This window comes from Copadichromis virginalis, linkage group LG17, assembly GCF_057382275.1.
Source record: "Copadichromis virginalis isolate Kocher_CV1m ecotype Utaka linkage group LG17, C_Virginalis_male_GT1.1, whole genome shotgun sequence".
In the NCBI taxonomy this organism is placed as follows: Eukaryota; Metazoa; Chordata; class Actinopteri; order Cichliformes; family Cichlidae; genus Copadichromis; species Copadichromis virginalis.
The window spans coordinates 14,799,553-14,815,755 of NC_140634.1; the positions used below are offsets into that span (position 1 = coordinate 14,799,553).

The 16,203-nt window shown below is 44.6% G+C and overlaps 1 protein-coding gene and 1 long non-coding RNA gene across 2 annotated transcripts in view; both read left to right on the plus strand.

Annotated features, from left to right (window-relative positions):
• LOC146689115 (uncharacterized) overlaps nt 1-16,203 on the plus strand; it is a 370,205-nt gene that overhangs the window by 306,164 nt on the left and 47,838 nt on the right. The gene's annotated exons all lie outside the window — the stretch shown is intronic.
• Nucleotides 12,989-15,460, plus strand: LOC146689127 (uncharacterized). The gene has a single exon (XM_085437482.1). The coding sequence runs from the start codon at nt 12,989-12,991 to the stop codon at nt 15,458-15,460; it is 2,472 nt and encodes an 823-aa protein (XP_085293608.1).

A 16,203-nucleotide genomic window follows, 5' to 3' on the forward strand; every position in this document is an offset into this window, starting at 1 on the left:
ACCAAGTGGGTGAAACAAAGGAGTCCTTGTAATAATAGCAAAGCATGCTTTGTAAATAAAAGAAAGAAGCACAATTATATTTATTTATTGTTTATTTGTTTCCCTTTGTCCCTTTGATTTTCTAAATTTCTCTCTCTACTTAATCTGCTGTATATTACTTGTGATCAAGATACAATGAAGTGTTTCAAGGCCATTTCCTAAATCTGCTGTGTGACCCACGGGTCACACATGTATACCAGTCGGTTAAAATGGGTTTCATTTTAAAAATAAAACCCAAACAAAATTGACAGCCGCAGCCGCCACAATATGTCAGATTACACCAGGTTAAAACAAATTAAAATACACCGCTGTATCGGGTCCTCGGCCCGCAGCCAGAAATCCACTCGGCAAAGCAGCAGCTCTGTACTCTGTAAATAAAAGCAGGAGATCACTTATGCTAGACAGTAAAACGCAGCGGGAGTATCTCTCCAATTATTTTGCTTTCATTACCTGTCCACAAGTTCGCGTCACACTAGAGCAGGGTGATATGACCAAAAATATTTATCACGATATACATTTGAAAATTTGCGATAACGATATAACTGACGATATAATTGACACTAGACAAAATACTTTACAACTCCACAATTTTATTAGTGCAAAAAAACCCATCAATGTATTTTCACTTAAACAAGCAGCTGTTTTTTACATTAAAGTTATATAAAAATGTAACAGTGCAAATGCAAATTCCTTGCTGACAGTTTAATCAAAAGGCATTTCCAGTGGAAATTAGCCAACATATCCTCAGCATAACCGTGTATAATATCCACAAAACTTAAAAAGAGCTTATATACACGCAATACGGTAACATTATGTTGAAGCACAGTACGTATCACTCCGCGAGGCTCCTGCCTACGATAGCCATAATGCTCTGACAATCCATCAAGTGGTGCAGGTTTGTAGCTTAGCAAAGTCGTACTAAAACATCAGTCAGTAAACACAACCAGAATTCAAACATAAGGCACACGGGATTATAAGATATATATTTCTAGATTTATATTTCAGAAAAATCAAAGGATTGATTTTAAGTGTGCCATATTTTCCAAAAAACACGGTAATAACCACGGTCCGCTAGCATGCTCTACCAAAAATAGTGCTTTGTTGTGTATCCGGAGGACGAAAGCTAAACCAGTTCCACACCACTGAAGTTCCAGCATTTTTACAAACCAATTCTGGTTCATCCGTTCCATTCAACGGTCCGCTTTGGCCCTTGTCATTCTCCATCGCCGCCGTGCCTTTTTCGCCATGTGCGTATGAAAACAAAGGCACTGCGCATACGCGTTTTACCCATATTCTATCGCGATATTTCATTTTCTTGTCGTTGCCCAACATTATACTGGTATTAACGTGAATGGTATGATATGGCCCCGCCCTACGTCACACCCTAATAAATATTGGTCAGTGGCGGTGGACTCCACTACACATCTCTCTGCCGGAGTAGTGCAATGTTTCCCACCTACCTACAAGGGTGCAAATAACTTTAAATCTCTGCCAAAGAGCCAGACCTCAAGTGGTCCATTTGCTATGACCTACCGTTCTAACAGAAGGCTAGCGTCCATAAAAGAAGTTAAAAGTGCCAACTTGCCCGGCTTGGACCAAGCACTCGCAGCTTCAGGTGCGCTCCAGAGAATACCTAATTGCCCAAACCTGAGCTTATGAAAGGGACAAAAACCAGCTCTGCTTATCAGGGGCAGTTCTCAGGACTCACCTATCTCACATGCATTTGGTGCTGGGGAGGCTGCTGCTTACAATCCTCTGTACAGTTTTCATGACCATCAGCAGGGTCATCTTCTGGGAGGAGGGCAGGGAACTCTCCACCACAAATCTGAGTGATATTTTGCAGCATTCTCTATTGTCCAGCCTTTAGTACTTAAATGTTATAGAGTTTATACACTTATACAATAAGGCAATGATCCTCTGTCAGGACCTTGAGGTTTGACTGGAAAGTTCCATCATTCACCCGAGTTCCTTGGTCTCCACCCCTGGGCGGAGCCATCATCTCTCCTGCACTCCTGTACACCTGAGGCTGATTCTGGGTAATCAGGTTGAGGATTTAAGCTCCACCTAGACTCTCGTTCACCACCAGTTCGTCAACAACCTCATGTTGGTATCGTTTTTTCATGCTCTTGCTACTTCTTTTTTCGTTTACTTTGAGATTAGATTAGGACATTTGGTCAGGGAATTTTATTCCCATATTGATTATAGGGTGGGACCCGGGCATCAGATAATAAACTGGCGGTTAGAGTCCACAGTGATGCTTCCAGAGTTATTTAAAGTACTTAGGACGGGAAGTTGGACTTCCTAGGGGCGCAAAATGTTCTGAGGGTTATGCCTCCCCTCTGTTCCCCTCTGTTCCGTGGGCGAGAGGGTTAATTCGGTTGGCCACCGCGAGCACTAGGGACACACGTTAATAGCTAGTGGTCAAGCACCACTTTACTTGCACCATTTGATGTCACACTTCTGATAATCAGTTGTCTGCTTGACGTTTATTCAGCTGTGTAAAAACTATAACTTTAATCACAGCCAAACCGATTTACTCAGGAACAAATAGAACACAGAAAAAAAGGCAAACAATTACATTTTTAAGTTATCCGAGTGACTTATATATCATGTTTAACCTGAGTAGCAAAAGAGCGGGGATCTGAAAACGATGAAGCCGCGAGTCCGCTGTTCTTGCCGGCTCGAGTGACCACTGCACCCCCCGGCTTGCTATCGAGCGGGTGGGTAACAGACGTCTCCGAAAACGTCTGCGCACTTTTTCAAATATGCGATGTCTTGATAAATCAAGCAGATATTTGAGATTTACACAGCTACATCTCGCCTGAAAATATGTTTTAAGTTTATTTTGTGACCCAGAAAGAGTAATAAGACTAATTTTAAAACTTAGCAGCGGCCGCCATTGTTGGCAGCTGAAATTTTGCTGGGCCGCGCTATGAATTCTGGGATATGGTGGGCCACGAAGGACACACCCGACCCATCCTTCAAATTCGGGGAAATGAAGGACGCATTTGTTGGCCGCATTTGAAGGAGTCGACGATTTGGGACAGCCTTCGTCGCCTGACTGTGACGTAATTGGCCTTCAAATGCGGCCTCCGGAGGATGCAACCGACGTTTTGGGACACAGCTACAGACTCACAGGCAGGCACTACAACAGAGGGAACAGAGACGTGGGACCAGGGCAGACACTGACTGGACACGGGGATATAGCAGACAGGGGAGACAGCAACTAAGGATTACACAGAGACATAAACCACAAGACAGAACTCTAACAAAGAAACCAAAGACTAGAAATGATAAATAATATAATAAACTCAAAAAAACTCAGTGTATAAAGTGTGTAATGAGGGGTTTTACAGCCTTAAAACATCTATAATATTTTTAAAAAATAAAGCTGGCTACTTTGCAGATTTAATCTGTTGCAGGCTGTTTCCAAAACGTAAGTCCTGCGATAAATGATGGACCATTGTGCAAGAAGTCCATTTACCATTTACCAAAAATCTAAGTTGTGTCAATTATGACTCATGAAACAGGACATGAAGTCATTCTTATTTAATGAAAAGTTAACAACGTAAAAGAAAATTTCTGAGCTTGTTTTGATGCATGAATACTTGTTGTTTAATTGAAGAAGAAAGGCGTGGTAAGATGCTTTGACATCATGATTTGACGAAAGAAGACTTGACTGTATGAATGATCATGCTGTAAAAATGTAAACACACCCAAACCTGATGTCACCTGTTCAGTATATAAAGTGCAGTGCTGCTCCTCAGCTTTAGTATCACAGTCCAGGGAAACTAATCTGCAGAACTGACCTGTTCATCACAATGAAGCTGCTGTTTTCTCTGTTTCTTCTCTGGGCACTCTCCACCACAGGTAACTACACTCATTTCACCTGCAGGTAGAAGGGAGTCTAATTTAAAGCTTTAAATCTTTTTTTATCTTACATTGTAATTTTTTTCCAAAGTTAGTGAGTAGTATTGACTCAACTGTAACCTGCTGTAACCCAATATGAACTTTCAAAACATCTCCTATTTGCTATATATTTAAATTGTGATGATCATTTCTGTATTCCTCTCCTGATTGCAGCTGGAGCCCTCCAGTGCCAAACCTGCACAAATTCAGCATGTTCAAGCACAGCACTACTTACATGCTCCTCATCGGAACCAATGTGTGTTACAGCTACCATTCTAGGTAATGTTTTCTCATATAATATTTAATATTTTCACTAAATTACATCCACTGTGAAGCTATTTGTGTTCCATCAACATTAACAAACTGGACTTTGCCTTTGTAGCTACTTCATCTGGAACTCCGGTCACACAAATCTACAAGGCATGTGCATCTTCCTCCCTGTGTCCAGCCGTAACCTCTCAGACATTTTCAGTCGACCTGGGTTTTCAAAGTGCTCTGGCTTCTGCTCAATGCTGCAACACAGATAACTGCAACTCAGTAACTCTGCCAAGTAAGTTAAATACTACATTGCTCATTGATGACAAAAGAATAATATAAAGAAATAAAAACAATAATCTGATGTTGTAAGAGTCTCTGTTCTGAAATGAAATGGCCTTCTTTTCTGTTTCAGATCCTGCTTCTCAGTCAAATAATGGTGGAGTATGCAACTTTTGTGACCCTTCCACTGGTCAGTGCTCCTCCACATTACAGTGTCAGGGAGTGGAGAACCAATGCTTCCAATCAACCAGTAAGTCTTTATGTTGTATCAGTTGTGTCATCGGTTTTCTTTTTTTTTTTTTTTTTTTCTCTTTTTTTTTTTTTTTTAAATGACATCAGAAACAGCAGTATGCGACATTACGTGATGGCAGAGCTTCAGTTCATCCTTTGTCATTTTTTTTTTTTTTTTTTTTTTTTTTTAATAAATAGGACAGGGGGAATGAATGAGAGAGAGAGGGGGAGAGAAAGAAAGAAAACCCAAGGGGAGAAGAGACGGTGAGAAGGGGGGGGAAGAGAGACAAAAAAAAAAAAAAAACTCCTGGGTCACCTGTATGGAGAAAAAACAAACAAACAAACAAACAAACAAACAGAGGAGACAGCAAACAACAAAGAGCAACATAATAATAGAGAAAACAAAGCACCATCACAATAAACTAGCTAGTCATAGATATCAGTATTTACTAAGTAATAAACGATATTGTGCAGCACGCAAGATAGACAGCGCACAGTGTGCTTTGAGGCAGCAGCCAAGAAAGCTTTAGTCCGCGTCTGTGAATACCCATGTGTGCATACCTGTGTGGATCAGCATGCTTGCATTCCAAAGGTTTCTCCATGTAATGATCTGCTAGGGAGTGTGGGGGGGCCACAGCCCCGTCCTCCAGGGTGTGAAGCGGGTATGGAGGAGATCAAAACTCCAGACATCCAGAGGCCCCCAGAACACAAGAGACCATGGAAGACCAACAGAGGGGCAGCCGCGCCACTGTTCCAGTAAGAGCTGAGGAGAGTCCCAGATGAGGGCTCACTCAGCAGCCGCGGAGCAGAAGCCAGGGGGGGTTGCAGTGACGCGCCCGTGAGCTCCGCCGGCCCCCAGCTGCGCCTGAGTGACCGAGCCCTAGGCCGAGAGGCCGGGGGCACCCCACCTCCAAAGGGGCCCGAGCGAGCCCCAGGCCCCAGGCCCCGACAAGCGGCCGCCAAGGAGTGAGCCGGTGTGTACCCGGACGCCCACCCCCAGACACAAAGAACCACCAACACACCGACACCTGAGGGAGTCCGCCACCGGCAGGGGAAGTGGTGGTGGGTGGAGATAGGCCTCCAAACCTTGGAGGGCCTGAGGTGTCCCCAGAGAGGTGGCGTCTGATACCCAACCTGACATATAGACACAGACATACAGGCACACACAGACACAAACATCCATTCCCACCCTCATGCTCTCATATGCACTCACTCCACACTCAACCAACGTGGAGACAGACATAAAGAGACGCTGTACACACAATCACACTCCCCAAGCGTACTCTACAAACCGGGTCTAGGTACCCTTGCCCCTGGAGGGGGGAATTGCACCCAGACCCAGGTGGTGTTACCCTTTTCCCTGTGGTGGGGAGAGGCAGACCACCCCGACTCCGCAGCAGCAGGGAGGCCCCACACCCCAGACCGCAGTCGGACGGCCAACTCCTCCTACTAGCCCCCCCGCTCCAGCAGGCCGCAGAGAATGGGGGTGGGAGAAGACTCCAAACCTCCCTCCACCCGCTCATTGTAGTGTTGATGCATATGTGTTCTAAGGTGCAATTAAAACCCAGGAGGGCATGGAGCTACCTGCCAAGGAGCAGCAGGTAAGCGCATGGTCCCTCCTGCTAGCCCTCAATGACTAAGTGTATTTAAAATTGAGAGGTGGGCAACGACGTCAGGGGTGAGGTATACACCCTGATGGTGATTTGGACTCCGTGATTGTGCCCACCCCCAAGATCCTATATGTATGTGTAATGAGAGTGTGAATAATGTGAATGTCTAAGTTGTGGGATAAAATTGAGGCAGAGGCAGCCAGAAGGGGACAGGGGGGGGGGTAGCCTCCTCTGCACCCTGGTGACATACCCCCACTCCAAGGCCCTGCATGTGTGGGTGGTTGTGGAGGAGCGGGAAGAGGGAGGCAGCTGGAGATGGGGAGGGAAGGAAGGGAGGGGCAGGTAACCCCTCCCTGGGGCCAGCTCCCCCGCTGACCCCAGTAGGCACTCCCACCCTCCGCGACCCGCCAGGGAAGGGGGGCCCAGGCCCATCAGACCGGGGCCCAGTGCAGTAGCGCCCCCCGGCTCCACAGAGCCCTGGACAGTCCACCCAACCCCACCACAGAGAAAACTGCACCCACCCCACCAACCACACATCTTCCAGACTACATAAGACGGTAAACGCCCAGGCTGAGATCTTCCTCCACCTCTCCTGTATCTCCCCCTCCTGCAGAGAGTTCCTGAGAGAAGAAAGCTCCTGCCAGATGTGACCATCCCCCCCACCAGTTGAAGAGCCCCCCAGGCGGCTCGATGCACCGGCGGCACCCTGCTCCAGGGCCGGGCCCCCATGCACCCACCCGCCCACAACCCCGGCAACACACCAACCAGGACCCGAGCCCCCGAGGCCCGGCCCGGGCCCCCGCCCAGAGACGGAGCACCCCCAGAACCTCACGCCCATCCCGGACCCACCCAGGGGCAGCCAGGTTGCCAGGTCAGTAACCCACGTCCGTCAGCACAGACCCTCCCCTAGCCCCGCTGCACGCAGCCGCGAGGAAACAGTCACCTGAGAGCCAACAGAGCCCTCAACCGGACGTGACCGCTACCCCGGGTTGAGCCCCCCAAGGAAGATGCCTCCGGGGAACCCCCCGACGCCCTAAGCCTGTCCCTACCCCCTCACCAATCACAACAGTGAAGGCGGGACCAAACTATGACCCCCCACCCCCACTAGGTGATGGAGCTGATAAAAGGGGCCCAGAGCAATTGATCTGATGTGGTGGCAGAGGCTGTGTCAAGACTAATGTAATCTAATAGATAATTTCTATATTGGTTAGAATTAAGATTATTTTTATTTTTCCAGTTCATGAGGACTGTTTTCTTGGCTATGCATAGGGCAGTGAAGATCATATGGGCTATATTCTTTTCTGAAGTGACATTATCTAAGCTGCCCAACAAACACACTAAGGGGGAAGTTGGAATGTTACATTTCAGACATTTTGATAAGTCTTCACATATCTCGCGCCAAAACTTTTGCACTGGTGGACAGAACCAAAGAGCGTGGATGTAATTGTCTGGTGTATTGCCTTGACAGTGTGAGCAGTTGTTGGAAGATGTAAAGCCCATCTTAAACATCCGATGACCTGTATAGTGCACTCTATGAAGTATTTTGTATTGTATTAATTGCAGACTGGGATTTTTAATTAATTTAAAAGTTTTTAAGCAAATCTGAGACCAGAAGTTTTGGTCTAGGTTGACTGATAAATCTGCTTCCCACTTTGCAGTAGGAAGGGATATTGATTCATCTAATTTAGAAAGTGTTCTGTATATTTTAGATAATAATTTGGGGGATTTAAGAGTAAGAAAATGTGCCGCACTTAGTGGTGTTTGTAATTCAACTTGACTGAGGTTAAATTTCTTTTTTACTATGGATTTAATTTGTTGATATTCTAAAAACCTTGTCTTGTTGATCCCATATTGTTCAACTAGTCTGTCAAATGGAATAAATTCTGTTCCCTCTAATATATGTTCTAAGTATTTAATTCCTTTACAACTCCATTCTGGGAAATTAATCATATTATTGTTTTGTAATATGTCAGGGTTATTCCAGATAGGTGTACGTTTGCATGGGATTAATGAAGACTCCGTTATTTTTAGAAACTCCCACCATGCTGTTAGAGAAAAGCTGATGTTGATACTTTTAAAGCATTCATGTCTTTTGATGTTTGAGCTAATAAATGGTAGGTCTGAAATCTCTAGATCCTTGCATAGTGCCTGTTCAACATCTAGCCAGGGCTCAACTAAGAAGGTATGTTTTAACCATTCTGAGATGAACTGAAGCCTGTTGGCTAAGAAGTATTGGTGAAAATTAGGCAGATCTAATCCTCCTCTATCCTTGGTTCTTTGTAGCGTTTTTAAGCTAATACGCGGGGGTTTATCTTTCCAAAGGAATTTGGAAATATATGAATCCAGAGATCTGAACCAATCTTGTGATGGTTTGTTAGGGATCATCAAAAATAAGTAATTTATTTTTGGCAAGGTCATCATTTTTATAGTGGCGACCCTTCCCATGAGTGATATGGGTAAAGATTTCCATCTAGTCAGATCGCCTTCTACTTTCTTTAGAAGTGGGATGTGGTTTAGTTTAGTTAAGTCTGAAAGCTTAGGAGAGACATTAATACCTAAATATTTAATATTTCCGGATTGCAGTGGGGCAGAGGAAGAATTATGGAAGGAGCAGTTAATGGGGAGAACTGTAGATTTTGGCCAGTTAATTGAATAATCTGAAACTCTTGAAAACCAGTTTATTAAAGTAATTACCTCAGAGAGGTTGGTTTGTGTGTTTTGCAGAAAAAGCAACACATCATCCGCATAGAGACTGATTTTATGTTCTATGTTCTTACATTTTATGCCCTTAATTGTTGTAGCCTGTCTAAATGCTGCTGCTAGAGGTTCGATAAAAATTGCAAAAAGTGAGGGGGAGAGTGGGCATCCCTGTCTGGTGCCCCTCAGGAGACAGAAGCTGGAGGATGTCTGGTCATTTGTTCTGATACGAGCCGTTGGGGAATTGTATAATATTCTTATCCAGTTTATGAAAGAGTTTCCAAAACCAAATTTGTGTAAAGTTGCGAATAAAAATTTCCAATTAACTCTGTCAAATGCTTTTTCTGCATCTAGAGATAATATTATGGCTTCGATGTTTTTATCGTATGAGTAGTCTATTAAATTAAGTAATCTACGAGTGTTTGTTGAGGAGTGCCAACCTTTTATGAAACCAGTTTGGTCAGGATGAATTAAGAGGGGGGTCATTTTCTCTAATCTCTTTGAGAGAGCTTTGCAGATTATTTTAAGGTCTACATTTAAAAGAGAAATTGGACGATAGCTTGAGGGAAATAAAGGGTCTTTGCCTGGTTTTAGCAGGAGACTAATGTTGGCAGAATTCATATTTGGTGGTAGTCTGCCCTTTTCCTCGATTTCCTGCAACATGCTGTGGAATACTGGTGCCAAAATTGTCCAGAATTCTTTGTAGAATTCTGCAGGGAAGCCGTCTGGACCTGGAGCCTTATTATTGGGCATACTTATCAGGGCTTCCTGGAGTTCACTTGGCGTCAGTGGCGAATCCAATTCCATTGCTTGACTGTCTAGTAATTTTGGAAGAGTTACGTTGTCAAGAAACAGATCAATTTCATTTTTAGATGGGTTTATTTGTGGTGAGTATAAAGTTTCATAGAAATCCCTAAAAATGTTGTTTATTCTTCCAGGATCATATATTGTGTTCCCCGATAAATCTTTAGCAGCACATATAGTTGTTTTTTCTTTATTTATTTTTAGCTGGTTAGCTAGAAATCGACCTGATTTGTTACTGTGTTCAAAATTCTGCAAGCGAAGTCTTTGTATAAGGAATTGTGTTTTTTTATTAATAATTTCATTTAATTCTAGTTTTGTTTTGCATATTTTGTTCAATGTTTCCTGATCTTGGTCGCACGCGTAGGCTTCTTCTAGTGATTTGATGTTTTTTTCTAATTCCTGAATATTTTTGTTTTCTTCTTTCTTTTTGTGTGATGAGAAAGAAATTATTTTACCTCTCATCACAGCTTTCCCTGCTTCCCATAGAACAGAAGCAGATATTCCGGGAGTGTCATTAAAGTCTAAATATGAAGTCCATTCCTTTTTAAAGTATTTAATAAAGTCTTCATCTTTAAGTAGTGATATATTAAATCTCCAGTTTTTACTTGGCGTAGTATTATTCTTGTGCATTAGTGTTAAAGATACAGGAGCATGATCGCTGACAGCTATAGGATGAATCTCAGTGTCTGAAATGTCACACAGCAGTGAGCTGCTGACCAAAAAATAATCCAGACGAGAGTAAGAGTGATGAACATGTGAGAAAAAAGTATATTCCTTACTGGTGGGGTGAAGAGAGCGCCATGCATCGCAAAGACCAAAGTCGTTCATATACTGTTTGATTATATTTGTGGACTGCCAATTACGCTGAGTTCCTGTTGTGTTAAGCCTATCCATTTCTTCATTTAGTCCAAGGTTGAGGTCACCGCCAAGAATGAGTGTGCAATCAAGGTGTTCAGAGAGTGCACTAAAAAAACCGTGGAAGAATGAGGGTTCATCAACATTTGGACCATATATACTAACAATACATAGTTTTTTGTTCAATATTGATAGTTTAATAATTAGAAATCTACCCTCTGGATCTATAACTGTATCGAGTACTGTAAAATTAACATTTTTATGTATTAAAATTGCTACTCCCCGTTGTCTAGAATTATAACTGGCTGCAAACACGTTAGGAAACTCAGGTGTTTTAAGTTCGTTTAAACCTGTGACAGGTTTGTGAGTTTCTTGTAATAAAACAACATCTGCCTGTAGTTTTTTAAGCTGGTTAAATATTTTTAACCTCTTTCCTCTGGTGCCAGCTCCATTTACATTCCATGTGACAAACCTCAGCATGCCCTTAATTGTGCGTGTATGTTTAATGATGTATGCTGGGTGTTTCGTTTAGACAGGTGGAGAGAATATGGAAACATCCCTTGTTTGTAAATAGAAAGAGAAAAAGAAGTGTGGTGAGAGACTCCATAAGTCTGACTATGTGTGTGAATATTCACTAATATGAACAAGCGTGGCTTGCTTATGTGTCCTGCAAGTCTGTGCGTGCTGTGAGGCTGTTGTGAATGTGCTGCCGTTGAGCTGATGTGTTTGCGTGATCGTGTTGTGAAAATATGGAGAAATAGAGGGTGTTGTTTGTAGGTGAGTGGGGAAGTAGGTGACCACAGCAGTGAAAGACAAGAGAAAGAAAGAAACCACATGAACTGTGAGCGACAACAAAAAAAAGGAAACGAAACGGAAACATTCCAATTAAAGCAATGACGGAGGGTGACGGTATTATATCTGCTATGACATCCTACTGATATTACTAGGTTAAACACATTTTAAAGGAGAAAGTGTGAATGAATAAGAAAAGAGTGTAGCGGGTTCTTATCTGGAGTGCAGTCAGTATAACCACGGTGTGGTGCCGGGGTCGCGGTACAGCTGTCCGTCCACGTAGAGCCGGTCCACAGCGATGACAGCACGGGAGCCTTTCTGGATAAAGCTACGTCGAACTGGGAACAGGACCTTGCGTCGTTCCAGGATCTCTTTGGGGAACTGGTCGTTCACGCTGAAGTCCGTTCCTTTCAGCTCTCTGCCGCGACTCTTCACCTGTTCCTTTTGTTTGAATTGGCTGAATTTGGCCACAATAGGCCGTGGTCTCCCGGTCCGCGACCGCGCGCCCCCCAAGCGATGTACTCTATCGAAGTCGATGTTCTTTACGGTGTCCTCCGGCAGCTTCAGGTGGATTTTAATGAAGCTTTTCACCGTTGCCTCTGCGTCCTCTCCGGCAGTTTCTGGAATACCAGAAAACACAAGATTATCTCTCATGCTACGGGCTTGTAGATCGATAACGGACTCTTTTATTTTTTTATTTTCAATGTTTAGCTGGGTCACGTTATCGGTGAGAGATTTAACCGACTCCCGTAGCGTGGCATTTTCAGCGGCAAGCGTTTCCACCTGCCGCTGGCTGAATTCCAGGGATTCTCTCAGAGATTTAAATTCCCGGTGTAAGATCTCCACCAGGGACAGCCTCGCATCGAAACTGGACAATCGCTTGTCGATGGACTCCAGGATGTCTGCGATGTCTTTGCCGGCAGGCGATGTTGTCTGCCTGGCGACTTCTCTTCGATGACGGCGTCTCGATTTTGGCCGGGGAAGATGCACTCTGGGCCTTATGCATTACTAAATCTTGAAAACAGCGGTCGATGTAATCTTGGAGAGCGTCTAAACTCTCCCCGTTGTCCTCCAGGGTGTTAGAGATGATAAAACAGATGTTGTTAGTTATATGACAATTGATTAGTATATTTGGAAAATATTTGGAAATACTGAAGCTTGGAAAACCTTTGTTAAACTCTATGCTACCATTTGCTTTTTCTCCGCCAAAATCTCCGGCGTCTGACGTCACCTACAACATCACTTCCGTCACTTACCTCTCCTTCCGTCACTTGTCATCGGTTTTCAATCAAAGATGATTTCAAATTCTTTTGTGATACTTCTGACATATAAATGAGCGGAAAATTTTAAAAAGCTGTTAAGTTGCTTTTTGCATGAAATATATTAAGCTTCCTGGAAAGTAGCCAATTTAAAACATATCCTGAAATTCTTCTTTTTCATCTGCAGTCAAAAGCAGCACCGGCACGTATCCAGGTTACGGCTGCGCATCTGCAAACCTGTGTGCAGCTGCTTCAATGCTGGGTTCTCTACCTTTCATGCAGAGCGTTGGTACAGTATCAGGTGTTGCCTGTTCTGCAGCACCAACTACAACTGCTACCCCAACTACAACTAAAACCACCACCCCAACTACAACTACAACCACCACCCCAACTACAACTACAACCATGGACACAACTACAACCACCACCCCAACTACAACTACAACCACCACCCCAGCTACAACTACAACCACCACCCCAACTACAACTACAACCACCACCCCAACAACAACCACCACCCCAACTACAAGCACAACCACCGCCGCAACTACAACCACCGCTGTAACAACAACCACCGTCCCAGCTACAACTACATCCACCGCCGCAACCACAACCACTACCCCAACTACAACCACTGCCGCAACTACAACCACCACCCCAACAACAACCACCACCAATGACCCAACTACAACAACCGCCGCAACTACAACCACCGCTGCAACCACAACCACCATCTCAGCTACAACTACAACCACAACCACCATCCCAACTACTACCACCGCAACTACAACCACCGCAACTACACCCACCACCACACCAACAGCTACAACCACCGCCCCAACTACAACAACCGCCGCAACTACAACCACCGCCGAAATAACAACCACTGCTGCAACCAAAACCACCGTCCCAGCTACAGCTACAACAATTGCCACAACTACAACCACCGTCCCAACTACAACCACCGCGGAAACTGCCACAACTGCCGCAACTACAACAACCACCCCAACTACAACCACCGCCCCAACTACTACCACCGCCGCAACCACCACCACCGCTGCAACCACCATCCCAGCTACAACTACAACCACTACCGCAACTACAATAACCACCCCAACGACAACTACAACCACCGCGCCAACTACAACAACTGCCGCAACTACAACCACCGCTGCAACCACAACCACGATCCCAGCTACAACTACAACCACCGCCGCAACCACAACCACCGCCCCAACTACAACAACCGCAACAACTACAACCACCGCTGTAACAACAACCACCGTCCCAGCTACAACTACATCCTCCGCCGCAACCACAACCACTGTCCCAACTACAACCACATCCACAACTACAACCACCACCCCAGCTACAACCACCGCCCCAATTACAACAGCCGCCGCAACTACAACCACAACCACTGCCGCAACTACAACCACCACCCCAACAACAACCACCGTCGCAACTACAACCACCGCCGCGAAAACAACCACCGTCCCAGCTACAACTACAACCACCACCGCAACTACAACAACCACCCCAACAACAACTACAACCACCGTGCCAACTACAACCACCGCTGCAACTACAACCACAACCACCACCCCAACTACAACGACCGCTGCAACCACAACCACCATCCCAACCACAACCACCGCTGCAACTACAACCACAACCACCGCTGCAACTACAACCACCACCCCAACTACAACCAGCGTCCCAACTACAACCACCGCCGCAAGTACAACCACAACCACAACCACCGCTGCAACTACAACCACCACCCCAACTACAACTAGTGCTACGACAACCACCACCCCAGCGACAACCATCAACCCAACAACAACCACCACAACTACAATCACCGCTCCAACGACAACCACTACAACTACAACCACCGCTCCAACGACAACCATTACAACTACAACCACAGTCCCAACTACAACCAGTACAACTACAACCACCGCCCCAACTACAGCTACATCCAGTATCCCAACTACAACAACCAGCTCAACAACAAGCATCCCAACTACAACCTCCGCCTCAACAACAACTACCATTGCAACTACAACCACTACACCAACTACAACCACCACCCCAACTACAACCACCGCCTCAACAACAACCACCACTCCAACTACAACCACCGCCTCAACAACAACCACCACCCCAACTACAACCACGGCTACAACTACAACCACCACCCCAACTACAACCAGCGTCCCAACTACAACCACCGCCGCAACAACAACCACAACCACCACCCCAACTACAACCACCGCCGCAAGTACAACCACAACTACTATCACTACAACTCCATCCACTACCCCAACTATAACCACCGCCCCAACTACAGCTACATCCAGTACCCCAACTACAACATCCGCCTCAAAAACAACCACCACAACTACAACCGTCACTCCAACTACAACCACTACACCAACTACAACCACGGCTACAACTACAACCACTACACCAACTACAACCACGGCTACAACTACAACCACTACACCAACTACAACCACCACTCCAACTACACCCACTGCCTCAACTACCACAACCACTACCCCAACTACAACCACTGAAATTACAACCACTACCCCAACTACAACTTCAACTGCAGGATCAAGTACAACTACTGCCTCCACAACCAAAAGTGATGCTTGTTCCATCAGACTGGGAATGATCCATCTGCTGCTTGGACTCCTTCTCTTTACCTTTCATTGAAGTCTGAATAACACAAAAACAAACAAAAAAACATATGATGTCACAAACCTTTTCGAGATTTGAGTTGTTTAGAAATCACTGTTAAACTGAAGTCCATGAAAAAAGGTAATAGAGTATTGTTGAAGCAGACTTGGAATAAGTATGCAAGACTTCTTTGTTTGTTGGCATAGACAATTGTGTCAGTTCAATACTTAATATTATTTATAATATTTATTTTAAATATGTGTTATATGCATATTGTTTTCCATGTATGTATATGTCTGGATTTTAGTTTATACCAAGTGGGTGAAACAAAGGAGTCCTTGTAATAATAGCAAAGCATGCTTTGTAAATAAAAGAAAGAAGCACAATTATATTTATTTATTGTTTATTTGTTTCCCTTTGTCCCTTTGATTTTCTGAATTTCTCTCTCTACTTAATCTGCTGTATATTACTTGTGATCAAGATACAATGAAGTGTTTCAAGGCCATTTCCTAAATCTGCTGTGTGACCCACGGGTCACACATGTCGGTTAAAATGGGTTTCATTTTAAAAATAAAACCCAAACAAAATTGACAGCCGCAGCCGCCACAATATGTCAGATTACACCAGGTTAAAACAAATTAAAATACACCGCTGTATCGGGTCCTCGGCCCGCAGCCAGAAATCCACTCGGCAAAGCAGCAGCTCTGTACTCTGTAAATAAAAGCAGGAGATCACTTATGCTAGACAGTAAAACGCAGCGGGAGTATCTCTCCAATTAT